The sequence below is a fragment of the Mirounga angustirostris genome, unplaced genomic scaffold, assembly GCF_029215605.1.
Source record: "Mirounga angustirostris isolate CCGP_5_RB_7025 unplaced genomic scaffold, mMirAng1.0.hap1 SCAF_11, whole genome shotgun sequence".
Lineage (NCBI taxonomy): Eukaryota > Metazoa > Chordata > Mammalia > Carnivora > Phocidae > Mirounga > Mirounga angustirostris.
In genome coordinates, this window is record NW_026991719.1 from 110,968,843 (window position 1) to 110,984,610 (window position 15,768).

General features: G+C 51.0%; 1 protein-coding gene across 5 annotated transcripts in view; it reads right to left on the reverse strand.

Moving 5' to 3' along the window:
* The window catches only part of ZNF75D (zinc finger protein 75D), a 52,166-nt gene that overhangs the window by 4,080 nt on the left and 32,318 nt on the right, over positions 1-15,768 (reverse strand). For 3 of the 5 annotated variants that reach the window (XM_064574600.1, XM_064574598.1, XM_064574597.1), the window contains exons 6-8: positions 6,176-6,598; positions 3,758-3,962; positions 1,158-1,193 (exon numbers count right to left, since the gene is read on the reverse strand). In XM_064574600.1, coding sequence (XP_064430670.1) covers positions 6,447-6,598 — 152 coding nt within the window. In that variant the 3' untranslated portion in view covers positions 1,158-1,193; positions 3,758-3,962; positions 6,176-6,446. The remainder of the gene's footprint in view (positions 1-1,157; positions 1,194-3,757; positions 3,963-6,175; positions 6,599-15,768) is intronic. The other 2 variants (XM_064574599.1, XM_064574602.1) reach the window with 2 other exon arrangements.

The following is a 15,768-nucleotide window of genomic DNA, read 5'->3' on the forward strand; positions in this document are numbered from 1 at the left end:
GCCATTGAAAAGATGGAGCTTTTTTTTGTTTTGTTTTGTTTTTTGTTTTTTAATTTCTTTTTATTAGTTAACATACAGTGTTACATTAGTTTCAGGTGGACAATATAGTGATTCCACAATTCTATGCATTTCTCAGTACTCACCACTGTAAGTGCACTCTTTTTTTAAATTTTATTTTATTATGTTATGTTAATCACCATACAACTCATCATTAGTTTTTGATGTAGTGATCCACGATTCTTTGTTTGCGTATAACACCCAGTGCTCCATGCAGTACGTGCCTTCCTTAATATCCATCACCGGGCTAAGCCATCCTCCCACCCCCCTCCCCTCTAGAACCCTCAGTTTGTTTCTCAGAGTCCATCGTCTCTCATGGTTCATCTCCCCCTCCGATTTCCCCCCCTTCATTTTTCCCTTCCTGCTATCTTCTTCTTTTTTTTTTTTTAAACATATAATGTATTATTTATTTCGGAGGTACAGGTCTGGGATTCATCAGTCTTTCTATAACCCCATGCCTCTGCAGCCCTTCAGAATTCTCTGGCCCATCAACTGCCCGGTGTGCTACTGGGCTATAAGATCATGATAGACACAAGTCCCCTCTGTGAGCCCTTACTCCCTGGGGAGTTCCCTTGTCCTCCCTTTGGGACTCCGGACTTCTCCAGCAAGCAAACCCCAGCGATGCCACAAACCTTGTGCTCACTACTGCCACCTCCTGGTCATATCTTTTTCCTTGCTCCATCCCCAGATCTCTCAGACCTTCTCCAAGCGGTAAGAAATCAGGATGGGATTTTGGTGATCGGGAGGTAGACATGAGGACCTCCCAGTCAGTAGGATGAAGCATATTATATCACCTTAAACAGCGATGAGAAAGGGGTCCTTGCCTTTGTTGCCACTAGGTGTATTTTATTTGTTGAATTCATCCTATATCTTGTTGAATATACTGGACCTTCCTGTGCTCTAGAGAGCAAAGTATTACAGCCAAGAACAATATTGCTGCTGGGCATCGTATGTGATCTTGGTACTTGGCGCTGTTGCTAAGAGGAGCAAATGAGCATGGGGAATGGGGATGCACATGCAGAAAGATTTATATTTAAATATGACTGGCTAGGTTCTGCCACTGGTCGCAGGCATATACACAGAACCCAGATTTTACATACCTTGACGACAGACCAGAGATGTAGGTCAGGCAAAGACTGGAATATAAATAACAATATTTTATATAGTTTGGCTTTGACCATAATAGATACACATACGTACTTGTGGGTTTTTCCTCTGTCACCGCTATTTTTTTTTTTTTTTAAGTAGGCTCTACACCCAACGTGGGGCTCGAACTCACAACCCTGAGATCAAGAGCCACATGTTCTCCCATCTGCATGAGCCAGCCACGCACCCCCCTCTCTCACCTCAATTAAAAACGAGACAGAGTCCATGTCTTCTACATCCCCAGGACTCATTAGAGTAAGCTACAGAATACGGTACCTGGACAAACTGATTAACTGTAGAAAGGGGCACAAAGTGGTCGCCAAGCAGCCCACCGTAATGGCAGGAGTTGAATTCTATGGGAGTTATGGCACTGCATAGACAACGTACAGTCCTAGTGTTGGGTGTGCAAGGACCAAGCCATTGCCTCCAAGGAGAGCGTGGAATCCCGCCTATGCCTCCCCCATAGTGGGCCAGGGACCTGGAGAAGAGAGGTGGCACTCCGAACAGAAACCAGAAGAGATGGGGCGGGGGGGAGCCAGAGGTAAGCACCGGAGGGAGAATCATCTGTTAGCTTCAAGAGCAAATGGGTCAGAGTGTCTAGGAGATGTTCTCAGGTGGCCAGAGAGGGCCCTGGAAAGCAGGGAAGCCAGACAAAGTCACTGCAAGTTTGAGAGAGCTTTGAATCCACATAAAATGGTCATTTCTGACATGTTCTCTCCCAGGCTGTGCCCAGAGGACCTCGTGCTTTCTTATTCTACACAATCCCCCAAAGACCTCGACCATCTTAGAAGCTTCTGTCACCTCCTCTAAGCCTTTGGCTTGCACACCTCTATCCCAAACCCCAATCTCTCTCCTGAGCTCTGATTCCACATTGGCCACCTGGAGACCCATAAGCCTCTCAAATTCCTCACGTTCAAATCGAAACTCACTTTGACCCCCGCCCCCCCACATCTGACTCTCTTCTTGTGTTCTACCCAGTTCACGAGCCAGAAACCTGGATGCTGTTCTCAATGCTCTCTTCTCTATCACCCGAAGCCCAGCCGAGCACCAAGTCCTGAATTTTACACAGGCCACTGAGCTTTTGAATTGGTCCCACTTTTTTCACTCCATCGTCATCAACACGATCCTAGTTTAGAAAATCATCCTCTCGCCTGTGGTGATTGCAACGACCTCCCAAATGGTTCCCAAAGTTGTTCGTGACCCAGGACGCTGCTTCTCTCTCCAGCCTCTTGAGGGCTGCTCAAGCTCCTCTGTGCCCCTCTCAGCACACATGCTGAGCATTCTGCCCAGAGCCCTCTCCCCTCCCCATTTCCCCCAGCCAGCGGCTTACTCCAACTCACCACGTAGGTTTCCCTTCCTCCAGGACAACTTCCCTGTCTGCCCTGAGCTGGTCAGGCAGCCCTCCGATAGACCCCCATAGCATTTGCCAGTCCTACTTACACCACGTACAGGACCTACAGTCCTATTTACATATCGGAGCAGTGCCTAGTTTTTTTTTTCTTTTTCTTTAAGCAGTGCCTAGTTCTTAATACGTGCTCGTGGTCGAATGAATAAACGTTAAGATGTGGAAAGGGACATGGTTTCAAAGCCCAGGCACTGGGCTGGTTATGGATCGACCAGATACTAACGTTTTGTAACTCGGACTGTTCTCGGTATGTTCATTTTTTCTGTCTCTTTGTTTTCTCAGCATTTCAGTGTCTTAAAAATGCCAACATGTTGAAGCGGTGCCTGAGAGAGTTAGAAAGGAGGTTTCTGGCCACACTTGGGCCAAAGTTCATGGGGGCGGGGAGAGCAGAGTGGTGTTGGGTAGAGACAGGAATTGTTGGTAGCACTATGGGAGAATCCCCAAAGGGAAGTGAAACGCAGGGACACAAGAGCTATGAAGTCCAGCTGCCTTTCTCTGCCTGGACCTTCTCCTTCTAGTATAAACTCTAGGAGGGTCAGCAGCAGAGGTTCTCAGACTGTGGTGCATATAGGTCTCACCCAGAGAGCTTGAGAAAATGCACCCTAGGTGACCCTGATACACATAGGCTGCTTGCTACACTTGGAGAAATGCTCTCGTAGGTTCTGATCGAATGAGCTAAGTATTAGCTTTATACTCTGGTACGTGATTAAATCGTCTTCAAGGATCTAAAGCGAGTATATTCATAAAGTACCAATCTGAACAAGGCTCTTAGGCCATAAGAGCAACTGAGGAACCCACAACATCACAGATCCCATTAATTAAAATGTGCTGGCAAAATCAGCCTTATCCAGAGTATCCATACTCCCCAGGGTTTCCTGCGTAACATTCTTCGTCAAAATGTTCCTGAGCAGGGTCATGAGCTGAAGGGGTTTTGAATCCCACGTGATGTCCCGCGCTTTGTTCCCAGAGAGGGATCCCTCCTCCCACCCTTTATCGCCGTGGGCCGCTTCCACCGAGGGAGGGATCCCTCCTCCCACCCGTGGTCCGCTTCCCCCCAGGACTCGGTGTTTCCAACCCACCCCCAAAGCTGGGGAGCTCTCCGGCTCTCAAACTACGAACCGCGGAAAGGAAGTCAACCCCTTGCCTTACCAGGGTCCAGGAAGGGCCGGCAGTCCTCGGCAGCACCGAAGCCCAGCTCCGGCAGCCCCGCCTGGGGCATCCAGGCCTCCGCCACGGGGGCGTCCGGGGCGGGTCCCATCACTTGCAGTGGGGGCGACTCCAGGTGGACGTTCGGCGGTACGTGCGCGGGTCCCACGGGTACCAGCTCCTCCAACAGCATTTCCTGCCTATCGATCTGGGGGAAACGGCACAACCCGTCACTCTCCAGGCCACCCCGGCACTGCCCGGTGCCAGCAATGGGCGGGAGCCACCCACATCGTTTTCATTGAAGGAAAGAAGACATTGCTGAAGTCAGTCCTGACCACACGCATGATTCCACCCAGCACGGCTGAGATACCACACTTTCAGAATGTAACCACCGCGAACAGTATTCACGAGACATCTCACCTGCTTTACCTTTCGTGCTCAGGCTTCTGAATGCGGTGAGCATCTTACACTTGGAACACATCTCAGGTGGGACGAGCCACATTTCCAGAGCTCAAGAGCCACGCTGGGCCGGCGGCTACCCCACTGGGCAGCGCCACGATTAGGCCACGGGCAGATAAAATCCTCCAGAGCAAGCCCAACCCAGGAGACAGAGAAAGGAAGGGCGCACCATAAATTCCCTCTATCCTGGGGGGTGCGGGGGAGGCGGCAGGAAACTCTGGAAGACCCTGCTTCGGGCCGGCTACCGGCAGAGCCCTATCCACACACAGTGCCGAAGCCCCTTCTCCCTTCTGCCCAAGGTTCTGCCCTGTGCCGGGGGCTTCTGAGCAGGGGGCCCTGGCGCCGCCAGCCAAGGCGGAGGCGGCACGATGGCAGGCGGCTGTCAGAACCCGGCGGGCGCAGCCAGGAGTCGGTCTCATTCCCGGTGCGGAACTGCTCCCGGTCCCCACCAACTCTGGGGTGGCCCCGCAAACCGGCATCTAGGGAGAAAGAACCTGTCAACCTCACCCTGGGGCTCGTGCACACACAAGGTATTTCTGCATGACTTAGCACGACTTGAGACTTCTAGGAAAGCCCGCCTTTGGAAATCAAGCAACCACTCTATTGCTCACCGCGCAGATTTACTGACACGTGTGGCCACTTTGGAAAATCACAGAGCAGCCGGGCCGGGGGCTGTCGCCTTCACGGTGAGTCTCTGCACAGGCGCGAGCACGTGACAACCTCGTGAGGTCTTCCGGTGCAGTCGAGTGCCAACGTGTGTGTTCACATGCCACTCCGTGATGACAAACCACATTCCCTTTCCTTTATATCCTTCCCTGGCTCCCCTCGACTCGGGTTGGCAACATTTTCTTTTTTTTTTCTTTTTTTTTAATAAGATTTTTTATTTATTTATTTGAGAGAGAGAATGAGATAGAGACAGCATGAGAGGGGGGAGGGTCAGAGGGTGAAGCAGACTCCCTGCCGAGCAGGGAGCCCGATGCGGGACTCGATCCCGGGACTCCAGGATCATGACCTGAGCCAAAGGCAGTCGCTTAACCAACTGAGCCACACAGGCGCCCCGGCAACATTTTCTTAGAGTCAGACAGGAAACATTTTAGGCTTTGTGGGCCACATTCAGTCTGTATCTTACTGTCTTTCATCCTTGTTTTAAAAAAGCAACCCTTTGGGGGCACCAGGGTGGTGCAGTCAGTTAAGCATCCAACTCCTGGTTTTGATTCAGATCCTGATCTCATGATCCTGAGATCAAGGCCCACATCAGGCTCTGCGCTTAGCGCAGAGTCGGCCTGAGATTCTCTCTCCCCTGCCCCTCCTGCTCGTGCTCATTCTCTCTCTCTCAAATAAATAAATAAAATTTTTTTCAAAACATTTTCTTAAAGATTCTATTTATTTATTTGAGAAGAAAGAGACTGAGAGCACAAGACGGGGAGAGGCAGAGGGAGAAGCAGACTCCCCAGTGAAGGGGGAGCCTGACAGGGGCTCCATCCCGGAACTCCGAGATCATGACCTGAGCCAAAGGCAGATGCTTCACCCATTGAGCCACTCAGGCGCCCCTCAAATAAATAAATCAATCTCAAAAAATAAAAATAAAAAAGCAAACCTTTAACAGGTTAAATCTGCTCCAGCTCGCGGGGCGTACACACACAGGCCGTGGCCAGATCTGGCCAGCACCCTGCATAGCGCGATATTGATGTTATTGGAGGATGGATGTGGGTAGGCTGTGCTCCCTATGAATTCCATTCCAATGTATTTAAGGGGACACGACAGACTATTTGTTATAGGAGGGGACTGGGTCTGATACCCGGAGAAGCAAGCCATACACTGATCAGAGCAGAAGACAAATAGAAAGGACCGGGCCGAGATCCTGGGGCCGAAAAGGACACGGAGACAAACGTCTGACCCAGCACCAGGGGCCTCCGCTCCTTCCCGGGGTCTCACCCCCAAGATGCCAAGGGCAACACCCACCCTCGGCTCTGGTAGCCCGGCTTCTGGGCAGAAGTCTTCTCTCACGGGCACGGCCTTGCTCTGTGCTGCCGGCCCAGCGGCCCCACCGAACCCTCTGTCTCCGTGGGCAGGATGCTGAGAACGGCTCCAACACCAGCAGCTCCAGGACTGGGTCCTTGGAGTGCGTGTTTGGCTCCAGCTGTGGACATAAAGTTCCCAGAGTCTGTGGAAAGCCCGGCGAGGCCCGGCTGCTTCTTCGTGCTGGAGCTGCCTGGAGCGCGGGCGGAAGGCCTCAGTCCGCATCAGACTCTTGAAAGCCGGAGCCCATCTTCAGCGAGGCCTGGATCGCACAAGCCACGGCCACGGCCACGGCCCCCTTCTGGCGGGGTGCGATGGCTCTGGGGCCCCAAGTCTCAGATTCCAGGCAGGGGGAGCCACCCACAGCTGAGGACAGGACAAAAGCAGAAAGGGGGAACAGCAGTGGTTACCCCAGGCCAAGCTCACCTCCCTTCACTCGCTCACTTTCCACTAGAGCCCTAGCGCAACAGAGCATGAGCCGTCGGTGGGTTGGAGACGCTGAGGGCAAAGCCATGGACTCACCTCCTAGAAAAGTACACGGACACATCCAATTCTGCGGCCAGTTTCCAAAAGGTTCATAGCATGTCCAAGCCCACCCCCAGGCCCTCGAGCACTGTGCTGTCCAAGAGGGGAGCCACTCGAGCCACGGGGACATTCAAGTCCAAAGTGACTAAAGTACACAATTCTGGTCCTTGCTACATTTCACATGCCCCCCAGCCATCAGTGCAGGACGTTCTCTTGAGCAGCTTGGCTCTAGAATTTCACCAAGGCTGACAACACCTGCCTTAAGGAGGACCCACCACCCACGTGCTGGCGTGACACCCCACTCCCAGTCTCATGTGGGCTGTCTTCTGTTTCTCTAGATACACAGGCCACAGAGGAAATGGGGAGCAATACTGACAACTCTAGTGAGTCACCCTGAAAGTCCATGTGGCTCTGAGTCACCCTTGGTCACCTGCAGCCACGGGCATCTTAGGTAGTTAGAGCCTTGCTTCCAAAGGCTACAGATCCACAACCCTCCATTCTTCTCCACTCAAGGGCTGTGTACTTCAGCCGACGTCAGCCTGACCCTCGTCCTGCGATGGCATGTCAAGTGGCTTTCTCATGAGAACGATACACTGCCTCAGGGCGGGCCACCAGCCATCTGGTCCACATGAGTAACCAAGGACACTGATCACGTTCATGGCACTGTGTCCACGTGCTGTTCGAAGTCTCCTGCATATGGCAGGTCACGTAGCCCTCACCCAGAGTGAGGACGTGGGGACTAGTATGATGCCCTGAGTACAGAGGAGGGCACCGAGGTTGGAGGCTCAGGGGCACTGAATGACTTGTCCCAGGTCACACAGTAAATGCCAGAGGGAAATGGTGACGAGGCTCCAATGCATAGACCTTGCAATGCCCATGTCTACAAACATCCAAATGTTCTAAGTGCAACGTCTGAGGCCACACTTGTGGTGACAGAGGTGGTGACAGAGGTGGTCACATACGTCTCCACAGGTCTCAAGACCTGTACCCAGCCACATGCTCTCCCTCTATTTGCTCTCACACAACTCGTGGACCTGGCCTCTTCCCTGGACGGGATCAAGTGAAAACATCCTCATGACTCTTCCTGCCGGGTCATGGAAAACGACACTGTTCCCATCCCATCCCCGGGCAAGTGTCTGTTCTTGAAAGATTGACTGATTTATTTGAGAGGGGGAGGTGGCAGAGGGAGTGAGCGAATGTCAAGCGGACTGCAGGCTGAGCTGGAGCCTGACCTCACGACCCGAGATCGTGACCTGAGCTGAAACCAAGAGTCGGAAGCTCAACCAGCTGAGCCTCCCAGGCGCCCCACCCAGCCAAGTTTCTTAAAGGACACCCAGTGTCTCTCCTTGTACATCAGCTTCAGAAAATTTCCTGTGGTGGATCCAACCGCGTGGAAGCCAAGGGCTGTGCCTGGCCTGGCACAGAGGAAGCGCTCAAGCAAGGTTACTGCTCCCCACCACTCGATCCTAGAAAGCTTCCACGTCCCCCCGCCCCAACCCCACCCCAGGCATCGAACCCCCCTCCCTGGATGGCATCCAGGAACCCAGCCGCTTGGGCTGTGGAACCGCCCTGACCATGCTCAGCCTCGCAGTTGGCCGCCCTCCCCAGATGGGCCCCAACCCTCCACCACGTCCAGCAGGGCCCTGATTGTCCCGCCGTCCCTCCACCCGCCCTTCCGCAGGGAAATATCACTGCATCCCAGGACTCACGGCTTCTCCCCAGATCGGCCCGAGCGAGCCCGCGCTCCCACGGCCCCCGGATAAAGAGGGTGTGTGCAAAGCGGGCACTCGGGGAAAGGCGAGGAGGGACGCGTCGCGGGAACTTCTAAAAGCCGGTTACAAATCGGCCGCCCGGGGCGCGGGCACGGCCCCTGCGCGCTCCCCACGGGATGTCCGGGCTCCCCGACGGGCGCTCCGGGTCCCGGACAAGCCTGGGAAGGCCCGGCCGGGGCGCAGGGAGCGGCGGCGGGGACCCGGGGCCGGACAGGGACCCGCCGCCCGTCACTCGTCCCTGCGCTCCTTGGAAGGACAGAGGAGCGTCACGGGTCGCGCCTACTCCCACTGCACCCCACGTCAGGGCGGGAGGCGACCGGGTCCCGCGGCCTTGGGGGATGAAAGGGGCCCAGCTCCCCGGGCAAGCGTCTCTAGGACGCACAGGGCCCGCCAGGAGCCGTCCCTTTCATTCCCGCGCCCAGGGACACACAGGGTCCTGCCTTCTGTTCCTTTCCCGTGTCCGGGGACGCACAGGGTACCGCTGCCCCTTCTATTCCCAGGCTCGGGACGCACAGGGACCCGCCTCGCGCCGCCCCTTCCGTTCCTGCTCCCAGGGACGCACAGGGACCTGCTCCCTTTCCTTTCCTGCGTCCAGGGACGCACAGGGACGAGCCCCGCAATCGTCTTTCCATTGTCCGGCCCAGGGATGCACAGGGACCCGCGCGCCTTCCATTCCTGCGTCCAGGGACGCACAGGGACGATCCACGCGACGGTCCTTCCATTCTCCCGGCCACGGATACACAGGGACCCGCCACCCCTTCCACTGCCGGGCCGGGGACGCGCAGTGGCCCTGTGCTGTCTCTCCTACCCGCTCCGCCCCACGGTCGGGGCTGGGGGCAGCCGTCGCGGGATGTGAGCCACCCAAGGGAGCCCCGCCACCTGCCCTCGGGGAGTCCGCGCCTCCGGCCGCAGGGCTCCCTGCCTCCGGGCTCTCCGCTGCTGGGGCTGGGGCTGGGTCCGCTGCTGCTGGGGGTCAGTCGGCTGGCCTCCGCCTGATGGGAGCCACTGAGGCCGGGCGGGGGAGTCCTGGCGGCACCAGGGCGGGGCCAGCGGGGGTCTGCCCCACGTGCCAGCTCAGCAGGAGGCCGGGAGGAGGAGAGGGGCAGGCCGGGCGGGGGCCCCACTATCTCCCAAATCCGCGCTCAGCACTGTCTACCTTCCACCCGGCCAGGGGAGAAGTTCTTGCGAGAGCTTGTTGAACATTTAGAGTTCTTCACCACACCTGGACGCCCTGAGGCGTTGGCTCTAGCTTGGGCTCCAATATGGGCATTTTAATAAGTGTTCCTGGGGATTTGGTCCATTATTGCGCTCAAATTTGCGTTTTTGAGCTTTTTTTTTTTTTGGTTTATGAAACATGACCTGAAATTATGAGAAATAATTGAACAGTCAGAATACGGAATGATCTCACTTATATTTGTAATCTTAAAAAAGCCAGGGGCGAGGGCGCCTGGGTGGCTCAGTTGGTTAAGCGACTGCCTTCAGCTCAGGTCATGATCCTGGAGTCGCGGGATCGAGTCCCGCATCGGGCTCCCTGCTCAGCAGGGGGTCTGCTTCTCCCTCTGCCCTCTTCCCTCTCGTGCTCTCTGTCTCTCATTCTCTCTCTCTCTCAAATAAATAAATAAAATCTTTAAAAAAAAAAAAAAAAAAGCCAGGGGCGCCTGGGTGGCTCAGTCGTTAAGCGTCTGCCTTTGGCTCAGGTCATGATCTCAGGATCCTGGGATCGAGCCCCTCATCAGGCTCCCTGCTCCACGGAAAGCCTGCTTCTCCCTCTCCCGCTCCCCCTGCCTTGTGTTCCTGCTCTCGCTGTGTCTCTCTCTGTCAAATAAATAAATAAAATCTTAAAAAAAATAAACTGTTTAAAAAAATTTTTAAATTTAAAAACTGCCAAACTCATACAAACAATGGTATGGGGGGGTGGGGTTGCAGGAAATGGGGAGATACTGGTCAACAGGGACAAAATTCCCATTATAAGATATAATTATAACTAATAATTTAAATAATTATAATTTTATAGCTCATATAATTTTATAAATTTTATATTATATAGCTTTATATAATTGTATAACTTTAAATAATTATAATTAATTATAACTGAGTTCTGACTATCTCATATACAGGAGGTTGTCTCTAGTTAACAATACCGCATTATGCGTACTTGAAAACTGCTGAGAGAGTAAATCTTAAATAGTCTCACCACAAAGAATAAGGTAACTATGTGAGGTGACAGAGGTAGCTAACACTGTTGTGATAATCATTTCGAAACATGTGCTTGTATCAAATCACGTTGTACACTTTAAATGTATATAATGTTGTATGTCCATTACAGCTCAATAAAGCTGGGAAAAAGAAAGAGGGAAGGGAGGGGAGAGAAAGGTAGAGAGAGAGAAAAAAGTGAATCTTCTGGCGGACGTCAAAGTCTTATATTTCTGTTTCACAAAAACTTAGCCCCAAGTGAGAGGCTTCCATTAAGGACTGAACCTGGGGGCAACCATGCATGCCCCCCGGAAAAGAACGGCTGGACTGTCTTCAGCAGCCCCAACAAGAGAAACCCTGTTACTGCTTCTGCCTCTCCTCCCGCCTCCCCCTCCTGTGGGTAACAGGAGCTCCTGTCCCCACCCCAAGCTCTGGATGTACATTTCTGGTCATTCCATTTACTTTTGGTCCTGAAGCCTACCAGGCTCTGTGTGGTTTCCACGCCCTTTTTCCTCTGTCTGGGATTCCCCACTGGCCCATGGAGATAGTTATCTCACTTTTAGCTGGGGATAGATCTTTTTTACTTCTTTATAAAATATAACTCCCATTTGCAATGGCACAGATGGAACTGGGGGGATTATACTAAGCAAAAAGTCAATCAGAGAAAGACAATTATCATATGATCTCACTCATATGTGGAATTTAAGAAACAAAACAGGATCATAGGGGAAGAGAGGAAAAAATAAAACCACACGAAATCAGAGAGGGAGACACACCATTAGAGACTGTTAACTCTAGGAAACAAACTGAGGGTTGCTGGAGGGGAGGAGCATGGAGGGATGGGCTAACTGGGAGATGGGCATTAAGGAGGGCACGTGATGGAATGAGCACTGGGTGTTATGTAAGACTGATGAATCACTGACCTTTACCTCTGAAACCAATAATACATTATATGTTAATTACTTGAATTTAAATTAAGAAAATAAACAATTCTGCAATAAAAAAAAATAAGATGTAACTCCTGTATCATTGCCGTGGACTTTGAGGGAGATGGGAGGATTTTTCCTCATTGAAACATGACCATCCTGATATGAATTGACCTTTTCTTCCCTCATGTAACATATCAGAAATCAGGATTTGTATTATGATCGATGACATTTTAGGGAAAATGTGATATAGAATTCTACAGTTTGTTAATATTTGGTTTACACTATTCTATGTATAAATAATTGGCCAGGTTTGTAACATTTATCTATAATCTCTTTCGGTTTTGTCTGTTTCAAAGACAGAGAAAAGCAGAATTCTTTAGCAAAGGACTGATCTGATGATATAAAGGTTGGATTGGTATGTATGTGTGTGTATATATATATATGTATTACAAGGGATTATCTTACAAGATGATGGAGGCTGAGAAGTCCCAACACCTGCAGTCAGCAAGCTGGAGACCCAAGAGAACCAATGATTAAGTTCCAGTCCACAGGAAAGAGAAGACGGATTGTCCTGGCTCAGGGAGTCAGGAAGAAGTTCCCTCTTACTTGGTCTTTGTTCTACTTTGGTCTTCAACTGCTTAGATGAGGCCCACCCACATTGGGGAGGGCAATGTGCTTTACACAGTCTACCAATTCAAATGTTCATCTCAACCAAAACTGCCCTCACAGACACATCCCAAGGAATGTGTGACGAAATGTCTGCGCACCCTGTTGCCCAGGCACGCCGACGCCTAAAATTTACCATCACACCTTCCTGAACTGCGGTCCTTGCGAAGTGAGTAGTGCTCTTTTCTGTCTTCCTAAAGGATGGGCCAGTTTTAGAAATTGTGAAGAGACAGGCATCAAACAGAAAGTTTCACTGCCTTGTCCCTCCTAATGAGATGTGCGAACAAGGGAAGGGTGCCTGTGTGTGTGTGCGCTCGTGTGTGTGCGTGATCCTGTGTGTGTGCACGCACGCGCCCTTGCACACGCGGCCTCTGGCACTGCCTGCAGTGCTCTCAGCCTCCTGTGGAGAGGCAGGGCCGGCCTCAGGCACTTGAACCAGGTTGCACTTCCAGCACCACCAATCCTGCCCTTGGGCCCCTTAGCATTTCCCGCGTCCTGGGCTTCCCCAGACAAGGCTCAGCAGTCCTGGCATCCTCTTTTCTTTGAGTGCCTTAAATATGGAAATGCCATTGCAACCTGCAAAATCACACCAGGAAAATAAAATACCAGCCGGCCCTGCCGAATCATCGCTCCTTTAGAGAAGGCGCTAACTCACTTCCATGTTGCTTTGCCCAAGTCCATCTGTAGCCGTGACTGGGTGATGGCGGTCCCTGTCTCTTCCTCACCAGCACTGTCACGGGACCCCACTGAGTCCTGAGGAGATGAACTAGCATCCTCCCAAGTTGGAAACGTTTGCACAGTTGGCAATTCACAATTAGTTAAATTAGATGTTTGTAATTCTTTAGTGGGTATTTTTTCTTCTCCATTGCACAATACAGTGTAAGTTCTGTGCGCCTTGCTTGCCCTGTAATGTAGTGTCCGGTACCCACGGTAGGCGCTCAACAGATACTCGGTTTGCACAGACTGAGCCTTTCCGAACACAGATGGATGTCCCACGGAATGTTGATTTCCCACGAGGAGAGCTTTCTCCACAAAATTAATCCACACGAGGTCAAATGATGAGAAAAAAAATAACTATTGAATATCATTGCTATCAGTTTGCACATTCCTCTCCCCTTTTTCTGGTTCCCTGTGCTTCTCAGTAAGAAGGAAAACCACGGAGTCTGAACTCCCTTTCTTAACCTTGGCACATTTGGAAAGTGGGTGAGAAGGCAAAATCCTTGACCTGATAATGAGAATGGTGGGAATGATAACCTCGGATATTTGTAAACTGATTCGTAATTAAAGTGTGATTTCATAGCCATAAACGTGACCCTAGAAGCCATCCAGGAAAGTGAGTAGAGCACATATGATTACTTAGCTCAGAAAGGCAGATACCCAGGCTCGTTGGAGTAACGTGACTTGCTCCGGGTCTTGCAGGTCAACAGGAAACATGGACACCCAGTTCTCTGACCTTTGACCCTTATTCTAGCACCCTTTCCATCTGGCCGCACCACATCTTAGCACTTCACAGTGGAAGAAGTGAACACAAGTGCTTCCTAAGAAAACCATGCGTATTCATGTGCCAGGGCTACCATAACAAAGTGCCACAGACCAGGGCGGGGGGCTTACACCACAGAAAGTGACTATGCAATTCATGATGTCAGAGCTACACACCGAGTTAACACTGGACTGGCTTCCTAGAGCTCCTAAGCTCGGCCTGCAGGTCTGTATTGTCCTTATTTGTGTCAGACAGACATATAGAGGCCGTGACTTTCTTGCATCAGGACTCTTGATGGCTGACTCCCCTTTAGCTGTCCCTGCCTCTAATTTGGACCCAGGGGAAGGAGGGGCAAGAAGCTGACCCACCCCCTACTGGCTACACGGAGAACATGAAAAGAGTTGGAGAGTAAGAGGAAAAATATGAAAATAGGGCTCTGAGGAGATGAAAAGGAGGAGACCAAGGTATGTGACAAAAAAAGAAAACATTCACAGCCTCATTACAAATCGTTGAGAGCTTGCTTGGAAAAACATGGAGGTGTGTGTTTATTTACCCGGCAAACATTCAATGAGCACCTTCTGTGAGCCAGGCATTGGCTGTGGACCAATGAATCAAATATGATCCTTGCCATCACAACAGACTGAGAGGTCCCACCAAATGAATAATCAATGGAATTCAGTTTCTTAAGTACATCAGTAGTATTACCACGTATGAATCATCCATTTTCAATTAGGTAGCAACAAGCAGAAAGTTTCATAAAATTAAATCAAAATAGTACTAGCCCCCACGAACAATTTTGAAAGGAAAGAAGACACAATTTGTTGTTTGGGTTTAATGGTGGGGGGGCCTGACGAGTGCTGGTGTTTAGCTCTTTAAAGCATTTTCTGGCTTTCTCCTATAAGTCAGGTCCTGGACTAAGTATTGAAGATGAAAACACCAAATAGAACACATTCACTCATTATAAAAGAGCACACGGGGGCGCCTGGGTGGCTCAGTCAGTTAAGCTTCTGACTCTTAATTTCGGCTCAAGTCATATCTCAGGGTCAGGGGATCAAGCCCCACCTCAGGCTCTGCGGTGGGCATGGAGCCAGCTTAAGATTCTCTCTCTCCGGGGTGCTTGGAAGGCTCAGTCGGTTGAGTGTTCAGCTCTTAGTTTTGGCTCCAATCAGGACTCAGGGTCTGGGATCAAGCTCCGGTACTCAGCAGGGAGTCTGCTCCCCCTCCCCCTCTCCCTCTGCTCCTCCCCCCAGCTCTCTCTCACACACATACTCTCTCTAAAATAAATAAATCTTAAAAAAAAAAAAGATTCTCTCTCTCCCTCTCCCTCTGCCCCTCCCCTGTTCTCTCTTTCTCAAAAAAAAAAAAAAAAAAGAGAGAGAGAGAGCGGGAGAGCACAGTAAAATGAGGCAGGCATGTAAACTAGCAAACATACCTTATAAAATGTGTTGTTCAAGAGTGGATCACAGAATGCTATTGGAGCACAAAGGACATTTTTAAAGCAAACTTGGAAGAAGGAAAGGGTTTCCCAAAAGACATGATGACCCTTCAAGTAAGTTTCAGAGGGTGGTGGAAAGGAGTTAACTAGGTTTTATAAAAGGCAGTGAAAGACAAGCGGAGACATTTAGAAAAAAAGAACAGTTCTTGGACAAGGCATAGATATTCAAAATAGTATGTCAAGAAGTTGGTTAGATAGACATTAGATACACTTTTGGCTAAGTGGACAAAGATGAGGCTAGAGAATTAGGCAGAGGCCAGATCAGGAAGTATCTTGTGTCCTAAACTAAGGCATCTGAACTTCATGCTGAAAGCACTGGAGATCTCTCAAAGAATTTTCAACAAAGACTGTTTTCATAACTGCACCCTGTTCTACTCTGAAAAGCAGTGTACAGGATGGGTTGGCAGGGGCCAGAGCAGAGGTAAGGAAGTCAGGAGGCTAGAGTAGGCACATGTTCTTTGTTCATCATGATCACC